Source organism: Elephantulus edwardii, unplaced genomic scaffold (genome assembly GCF_000299155.1).
Source record: "Elephantulus edwardii isolate Elephantulus edwardi_28Jun2011 unplaced genomic scaffold, EleEdw1.0 scaffold00069, whole genome shotgun sequence".
NCBI lineage: Eukaryota > Metazoa > Chordata > Mammalia > Macroscelidea > Macroscelididae > Elephantulus > Elephantulus edwardii.
The window spans coordinates 9746672-9756421 of NW_006399819.1; the positions used below are offsets into that span (position 1 = coordinate 9746672).

At 37.1% G+C, this 9750-nt stretch overlaps 1 protein-coding gene across 1 annotated transcript in view; it reads right to left on the reverse strand.

Moving 5' to 3' along the window:
- Positions 1-337: 337 nt before the first annotated feature.
- The window catches only part of PTGFR (prostaglandin F receptor (FP)), a 61109-nt gene continuing 51696 nt past the window's right edge, over positions 338-9750 (reverse strand). Inside the window, exon 2 of the mRNA XM_006888610.1 lies at positions 338-667. Coding sequence (XP_006888672.1) covers positions 338-667 — 330 coding nt within the window. The remainder of the gene's footprint in view (positions 668-9750) is intronic.

Consider the following 9750-nt stretch of genomic DNA (forward strand, 5'->3'; position numbering starts at 1 on the left):
ACTTACAGTCACAGTAAATATCTACTCTGGTTATTCTGTGCATTAGTAATGTGTTTCAGACAATAATAAAAACCAAGGAATGGGATAAGAATAACACTGGGTTAAAGTTATGTCTCAGTTTGGCTGGGCCATGAGTACTTTAGCTGTTACATAATGATGAAATCTAGTATTTACATATTAATGTATTCACCTTTGGCTATGTGATCTGACCTGGTCCTCTCTATTTTCACATAACCACAGTTTTCACCTATCAGTCTGGCCTTTAAAACCTAGCCATGTTGATAAATACTGAGTGGGTGTATGTACTCAATTAACTGAAGCACTACTAGTATTTTTCTTAATTTTGTGGTAAATTTGCACTCAATCGCTGTTCTGCTAAACTAGGTGTCTCATGGTTTATTTTCTCTGCAAGTGGTGACTCGGAAATCGCGGCCACCTTCAGAGAACTTTTAATGGAGCTAAGCTCCCAAATATGTAAGCTGATGACGTGCACCCCACAGCAGCGCCTAGCAATCTTGTAGAGATTCTTAAGGACAGCCTTCCGCAGAAGAATATACACCCAAGGATCTAAGATTTGATTCCACGTTGCCATTCGGAGGGCAAAAATTATTGTTTCACAGGTCTCCAAAGAATTATTTCCATTTATCCCAATGTTGGCCATAGTCACCTGGAAAACAAACAAAATGGGACAATCAGTTGATACAGAAATACTTTTGATCTCATGGTTTTAATTTTGAGGTGAATTTCACACAATGTACATTTAACCATTTTAAAGTGAACAATCTGGTGACATCTACTGCACTAACAATTAATTCCATGCAATCACCATCTTTATCTAGAGTGCTATAGTTTCTGTCTTATTTCATATTTTTAAAACTTTCTTAAAACCTTTAAATTGATTTGCATACAAAATCTGTATCTATTGTGTTTCATTCACATACAATGTGTTTCACACATTCCTTCATTCACATTGTGTTTCATATGAGCACTCCCATAGATTGTTTTATAAACGTAATCATCACTAAACTATGCTCACTGTCACCGCATCTCTTCAGGTATCAACTAGCTCTATCTTAATTCCTTCAGGCCTTCCCTCTGCCTCCCAATGTCTGCAAGCCTGAACCTGTGCTTTCCGTCCCTCCCCACCCTCAGCCCCTCTACCACCTGCTCCTTCTCCCTTTCTACTTTTATCTACATCTCTAGGAGCTCTAAGTGGATGGAGGAGTAGCATCCACTTCCATAATAGCTTTCCTCCAGAAACCCTATGAACCTGGAGAGAGGATGAAAGGCACCAAAGCATCAAGGACTCTCCTTCATAGGGTCGCTATGAGTTGCCTGCGACTCGATGGCACTTAACAACAACAACAAACAGGAGCTCTAAAGGTAAGATGATTCAACATTTGGCTGATAGCAAACCATTGGCAGTTCCAATGCACCCATTAGTGAAAAGATCTGGTGATCTGCTTCTAAAAATTACGATAGCCTAAACTGTGGCTGACTCTCAGAAGAATGGAAATCCCAGAACACTTGATTGTGCTTGTGCAAAATCTATACTTAAATCAGGAGGCAGTCATCTGGACAGAGAAAGTAAATTGCATGGTTCAAAATTTGTAAGGCTGTACAACAAAATGTGTCTTTTATGCATACTTTTTTCAATCTATATGCAAAACAGGTCATCTGGGAGGCTGTATTCTATTAGGAGGAATGTGGCACTAGGATTAGAGGAAGACTCATAAACAACCTGCATTATATAGACGACACAAGTTTGCTTGCTGAAACGGAGGAAGACCTGAAAGGCTTGATGCAGAAGGTTAAGCACTGCAACCCTAAACATGGATTGAAGCTCAACATCAAGAAAACAAAGGGTCTCACCACTGTAATGTTTAGCTGCGTCATGATGATAGTGAAGAAATTGAGATTGTTAACAGTTTCAGTTTGCTTCACTCAACAATCAACACTCTTGGAACTAACAGGCAGGGAAAAAAAGACAAATTGTATTGGGAAGTCTGCTGTCAAGGACCTCTCCAGAGTACTGAAGAACAATGGTATCAGTCTGGAGACTAAGGTGCGCCTGATCCAGGCCATGGTCTTTGCAATTACTTTCTATGCATCAAAAATCTGGACAAAGATTAGAGATGATGGGAGGAGTATCAATGTCCTTGAGCTGTGGTGTTGAAGAAGAGTATTGAATATACCATGTTTTGCCAGAAGAACAAAGAATTTTGTACTAGAAAGGGTAAAACCAGGCAAAGGATTATTGAGCATCATCTGACATACTTTGAGCATGTTGCAAGGAGAGACCAGTCCTTTAAGAGAGACATCATGCTTGAGAGGGTAGAGGGACAGCACAATAGAGGAAGACCCTCAATGAGATGGACTGACTGGGATAATAGGAGTAGATGTGTCAGAGACAATAAAGTTGGCTCAGGATAGAGCAGGGTTCAGAGTTGTTGTACTTAGGGTCACAGTGAGTCACAAATGACTTGATGGCTCATAACTACAAAAACAAAACCATCCTATCCTACAATGACTCAGGATGATAGAAGAATTGCTACATTTGAGCTGTGGTGCTAGAGAAGAGTATAGGATATACCATGAAAGACCAGAAGAAAAAGCGTGTTCGTCCTGGAGAGGGTGAAACTAGGTTGCTCCTTGGAGGCAAGGATTCTGAAGCTTCATCTGGTACACTTTAGGCATGTTGCAAAAAGGGACGAGTCCCTGGGGAGGGACAACATGCTTGGAAGGGTGGAGGGACAGACCAGGAGGGAAAGACCCTGGATGAGATGGTGGATTGCCTCAGTTACTAGGATAATGGGGGTAGGTGTGTCAGAGACAATGAGGTTGCCTTAAGATAGAGCACGGTTCAGAGCTGTTGTCTGTTTTTTGTTTTTGTTTTTGTTTCTATTATTTATTATTACTATTATTATTATCATTATTATTATTATTAACTTCAATGAACATCTTCAGAGATTTTGGAATTCCATTCATTCATTGTTGTTGTGCTTAGAATCAGTATGAGTTGCAAGTAACTTGATAGCACATAACAACAACAAAATGGAGCAATTGTACTTTGTTCTTACTAAGTTAAAAGTAAAATTGTAATGAAGATGCAACAAAATTGTTTTAAAGAAAAAAGAAAAATAGTGGCAGGGTGGGAACTGAGATAAGGATGAGAAATGTCTGCATTACAAACTAGAAAAATAGACTTTAAACTAATTCCCACGGATTCAGCCAACCTCTCACTCACTACTAGGCTTGGGAGCATTTTTGTCTAGCTGGTCCACTCTGCTCACACACACAACCCTTCACCTAGTTTCAAAGAGCAACTCAGGACATAGATATCGTGTTATTTTTCTAAAATACCTTCATTTTAACCTTGCCAAAGGACAGTGTTTCATCTTTGTTAAAGATTAGAATCAAAGGAGAAGTGGTCTAGGGCCAAAGGTTTGCTTGTCCTGTGGAAAAATTGAAGAAGAGTCTAATATCTCTAAGTCTGAAAAGATACTTAGAAATAAAGATCAGAAAAGCCAAATAAAAAAGTGTATGTGAGGAGAGTTTACATTCAGTTTCTGGTTGAAAAGAGAAATACAGATAGTACAATATTCATTTGAGCCATCTGAGACAATTATATCATCTGTTAAAGCCACAGAATGAAGGAAAGTTCAAGAGCAAGATTTAATCTGGAAGTCATTCCACTGTTGCCTACTCTTTATCTGTAATTTTTCACCACAATCTGGACTCCAGTTGCTGTCTACAGTTAAAATTAATGGAAAAATAAAGACTTATGCTCCTCTTCTTTTTGGTATTCATAAAACTAAATTAAACCATCAGTGTATAACTTTTGTGTACCTACTGTACCATGTACTGGGCTACAAAAAAACCAAAACCATTGTTGTTGAGTCAATTCCAAACCATGGCAACCTTCCAATGGGAGGAGCATGCCTCATCTTTCTCCCATGGATTGTTTGGTGAATTCAGGCACTAAGCATTCAGTTAGCAGTTCAACACATAATGCACAACACTGCAAATTTTTATACATTGTCCTAAGAGTCTTGCTGGCATAATGGGCAGGATAGTGCATCAAGCAGTTAACCTAAAAGTCAGCAGTTCAAGTTTGTCAGATCCAAAGAAGAAAGACGCACAGTCTTCTCTCATAAAGATGTATAGTCTTGGTAACTTGAGAATCAGAATCAAATGAATGACAATATATTTGTTTAGTGGGAAATAGAAATACAGAGATGAATATTGAGAAAAGTTCTGTTTAGCATGTAACTTATTTTGCCTACTTAACAACCTATTATTACTATCTCTATAACTAAAAACATAGGCTTCTTGAAGGCATATGCTTTTGTCTGACAAACCTGCAATTTGTTATATCCCCACTACGTGGAAAAGAGTAGGGCAGTTACTCAATATCTAGTAAATGAATTAAGTTTTCCATGGAAGGAGTGACAAAAAGTCAACAGTTTGAGTGTGGCAAGCAATATTAAAAAAAAACAAGTCAAAGATGCATTTTTAAAACAAAACCCACTGCCAATTGAGTTAATTGTGAGTCATAGTTACCCTCTATCCAATTTTAAAGTCTCTTTGTGAAACACACTGTTCATCTTTCACCTGTGGAGAGCCTGATGGACTTGAACAACTGACTCTTTGATTAGCAGCGCAGTACATGCTATGCCACCAGCTGTGCCATCGAATTGCCTGTAAAAAGATGTTTGTTTTGTTGTTATTGTTAAATGTCTTCAATTCGTAGATGACTCATAAGGACCCTATATACGAAAGACTTGAACATTTGTGTAACTTTCATCATTTCTCCAAGTTCATAGAGTTTCCAGAAGCAAGCTATTTCGGAAGCGGATGCCATTCCCACTTCCAAGCATGTTGTAATCAGGGAGCTCCACCAAACACTTTCCACTATGGATAACCATTATTGCATTTCACACATCAGGGTCACAGTATTTAGCATCCCAGCAAACACAAGTTACCTCTCTACAGCAAATGGACAGACCAGTGCTATGCTACTTAGAAGAATGTTTGACAAAAAAACAACTAAAACCAGATGTGAGGGCCACAGATTAAAATCACCTACCTTTGGCTTGTTAGCATAACTTTCTATTAGGCTAACAGAGCTCTCTCTGTATTGTTGTTGTTAAGTGTCATCGAGTCATAGACTACTCATAGCTAGTACCTGATCACAATATTGTCATTAAAATGTTTGAGTTTTTGTAATTTTTCTAGCATATTGAAATTTATTATTCTGATTCTATTCATTTTCATTTTATGTTGATTCTGATAGTTTGTTCTGAATTTTTCCCTTATATTTTAAGAGAATAGATAAATAAATAGATACATAGTCAAAACTACCTCTGGTAGAATGTTTAAGTTCTTTTTTCTCAATATCCATATTCATACAGCTCTTATTCTTCAAGTAGAATGCTTTATCTTTAAAACAGTGACTACAAGAATATCCAGGGGGAAATATACTTTACATATTTTTACTCCATAATAATACATTTGAAAAAATAGATCCCAATGTTAAATAAAAATTCTGTGACTCAGACAAGTTACATCTTTCCATTCATAAACTTTATCTGTATTTAAATTATATCAATGTCTACATCATTTAATACAGAAGGCAATAATATTGAAATCATTGTAATGTCTGAATACTCAGTAAAATTGAGAGCACTTTTCACCTGTTCAAGGATTTGGAAGTGAAGAAGGCAAAGAAATAAAAAAATAAAAGAAGGCACAGTAAAATAAAAAGGATGAGAGCACACAGTATTTTTTAAATAATATACAGAGCTCTCTGGTGGTTTAGTGTAAAGAATTGCACTGCCAGCCCAAAGAGCAGTGATTAGAATTGATCAGCTGCTCCTCTGAAGATGGGAAATCTTCTCCTATGCAATTTATTGCCTCTGAAACTCCACTGAAGAGTCAACTCTGAGTCAATTCTAACTCAGTGTTACATAACAACAGGAAGGCAATGAATTGTTGCTTGCTTCCAGATTCTTTATCACTGCCGGAAATATATTTGTATACATTAATTGTTTTTGTGAGCTTCATTTTTTGCTAGGGAATAAACCAGTGAACCAACTGGCAGATGGTTCCTGTCCCTGCTTAAAAGGCATTCAAAGTTGAGGTAAAGTGAGAAAAATGAACAGTTTAGAATGGAATGATTCTAAATTGCAATCCATTATATGTGGTTTTGTTCACTTACACCAGTAAAAAGAAGAATACATAAAATTAGCTCATTCTTTCACTGTCATCAAGTCTAATCTGACTCACAGCAACCCTCCATCAGTCTTCTTAATGAAGGAGAATGCAGATCTTTCTTTGGGGGAGTGCAGGTGGATTTGAATCACCAGAGATCAGTAGTCATTTGGTTAGTATCCCTGAGGGATTGGTCACTTCCATAAATGGAAGAGTGGGGGGAAAAAATGTAAACTTAATAGTTTAGGAGAAAAAACAAAATATGACAACTAAAAAAAATTAACTTTTCTCAACAAGGTTCATGGTAAACATTTACAGAATCTACGTGTTCCCACATGTTATCACTCTCTTCTCCACTTTTTAAATCTGTTCAGTGGTCAATTTTATATGAAAAACAATGTGGAATAATAAGTGTACATAATCCTCTGGTGCAGTTCCATATGGCATAACATTGTAATTTATTTTCATGTCACTTTTCAGAAGAATAAAATAAAATCATTTGTCCCAGAATACCAGACATATATAAGACATTACAAATAAATATGACTTACATATGTTTGTCATATGTGATAATTTCTTTCTGGGAGAAAATAGGAAAAGAAAAAGGACTACAACTAAAAGAGAAGTTCTACAAAATAAAAAGACATGTTCCAGATTTACAAAAAAACATGGTTAAAACAAAAGCAGACATTAATAACTGCATTGTCAAGAGAACATCCTTGTTATAAAGAGCAACATAGCGCTTTATCATAGATAGTACACTATCAAAACACAGGCTAGCTAGCAGTGGTCCATAAGAACTTGTCATTGAGCCATTGTGGTGGTGGTGTGCGTTCTTGGGTCAGAACAGCTGACCTTCCAGTGGGTTTTCAGAAGCAGTCAATCATATGAAAAGAGATTGTCCATCCTTCTCCCCAGAGCAGGTGGTGGATTTGAACCGAATGCCTTTGAGATTACAGTGCAACTTCTTGCCACGAGGCCACCAGAGCTCCCTATTGAGCAGCTAGGGGAGGGTGAATTTTATATCCTGACCCAAGGGAAAGAAAAAATCTTTTATCTACAACATGCCGGTAAGCTACTCAGGAGTAAGAGATAACATCCACAAATAATGACTAGCACAAGAAATTAGTATTTCAATCTGTTCAAACGGCTCTTTTTAAGAATTAGCTGGGATAATCATCACAGTCTTGCTTGACATATACTCTTTTGTTTACATTTTATACATCCAAAAGGCAGGAGGATAAGGAATCTACCATGGTTAAGTGTAAAGCACTGAGTTAAGCAGGGGTTTATGGGCCCAGCAGTTTGCTTGCTCAATCTCCTTACAAACTTCTCCTAGGAGAGCACAGAAACCTTTCTGAGGAATGAGAAACACTTACTGAGGCATTGGCCTGAAGAAACAGAGACCTTAAAGCAAACAGGCTTATGGGAAAAAAAGATTTTTTGGATCTGTGGCAAAGTCAAGACTCACTTATCCAGTGTGTCCCTGCTCTTGGCAGCACCTCCGTCCACCCAAGACAGTGGTGGAAATGAAATAAGAAAGACAGGCATAATTTAAGTGCTGGTCCAGTTATAAAAATATCCCAACAAGTTCTTCTATTTCTTCCTTTGTATTTAAAATACCCAGAGAGCAGTTCCAGGATGATAAGGCAAGGGCAATGAAACAAAAATGAGGATTGATCATCTTCCAATCAGAAAGGTTCAGAGAATTTAATAGTAGTCACAGCCAACCATAGTATATGTTTCTATGATCTCTACCACCATCTTTATTCCTCCGTTTCTCTTCTTTATTCATGCTTATTGAGGACAACAACAAAAAACACAAAAATTAGTGGAGAAATTGTAAAAACTGTAGAACATATGCCTATGAAGATATGCTTGTATGTAATGACCTACATTGTTACAAAATTATTTGAAGAGTTTTACTTAAAACTATGTACTTAATATTTTAAACTCTGGATTTTCCTACTTAAAACCATCTATATAAAATTTATACTAGGCTAAAAAATGCTCTAGATACTGGCAAATACACAGCACATTTTCATCCTACTCAAGAAATGTCTATCCATAACTAATTACTGGCATTTTACCTATGATTCAAAGTGAAAACACTAGTAGGAAATTATTCAGAGTATCAGTGTCAATTTGTTTCAAAAACAGAAGATTTCATTATTCCACTATTGGCAACATTACATTAATAACAAATACAGACAGTACCAGAAGTGTTTTAGTAAAACAGTCATCTTGAAACACTTATTTTTCCAAAGAAAAACTTTCAACAGGCACACTTAGTTATTACCATAGTAGTTTTAAAATAATCTGTGTGTGTAATTTTATTTCTTTATTGTGACTTTGGGGAGCTCTAATGACCTAGTGGCAAGAAGCTGTGCTGGAATTCCGAAGGTACGCAGTTCGAGGCCACGAGCTGCTCTGTGGGAGGATGGGCAATCTCCTCCCATGCGATTAACTGCCTCTGAAAACCCACCAGAGGGTCAGCTATGTGTCGGTTCTGACTCTACAGTACACAACAACAAACAACAACATTGTGATTTTAGTGAAAGTTTATATAAAGAGTATGGTTTTAATTCATTCATTCTTATACCCTTTCCTCCCTCACTCTCCATCAATTCACTTTGTAATGCTTGTCCTGTTTTATGTTGTTAATTGTCATACACAGAATATCTGGTTGTCCACTCCTTTCAGGTTGTCCTTCCCAGCACCTATTTCAGTGTGACAGTCATTCTCTATCCATTCTGTTTCTGTTCTCTCCCTGCCCCTATATCCATCCTGTTATCATGACAGTGGTCTTATGTAGCATTTGTCCTTATGTGATTGAGACATCTCATGCAGTATGATGTCTTATAGATTCATCCATATTGTGTAGTGTTTTATGATTTCATTTGTTTTCAATGCTGCATAATAGTCCATTTAGTGCATGTATCATAGCTTCTCTATCCATTTGTTTATGTGTTTATAGGGGGTGGTGGTGTGTGTGTTGCTTTATATTTATACTGTATAATAGCGTCTCTATCCATTTGTGTGTGTGTGTGTATATATATATATATATATATGCCAGACAAAGTTGTTGACAGTTTCATTTTTTTCTCCATCTATCATGGTGTTTATGATTGGTACAGTGGTAACAATCTTTGTTTTCTTGATATGGAGATTAAACTCATACTGAGACTGTATTCTCTGATCTTCAAAGTTCTTCTTATATTCAGCAAGCAAAGTTGTGTCATCTGCACAACTCAGGTTACTGATGAGTCTTTCTCGGATGTTGATGCTGCATTCTTCTTCACAGAGTCCACCTTTTCAAATAATTTGTTCAGCATACAGACTGAATAGGTATAGAGAGAATACAACCCTGACAATACTCCCTTCTTAATTTTAAACCATGTAGTGGTGAAGAGATTGAAATTGTTCACAGCTTCAGTTTGCTTGGCTCCACAGTCAATACTCTCAGCACCAGAAGCCAGGACATTAGAAGACGTATTACCATGGGAAAGTCTGCTGTTAGGGACCTCTCCAAAGTAC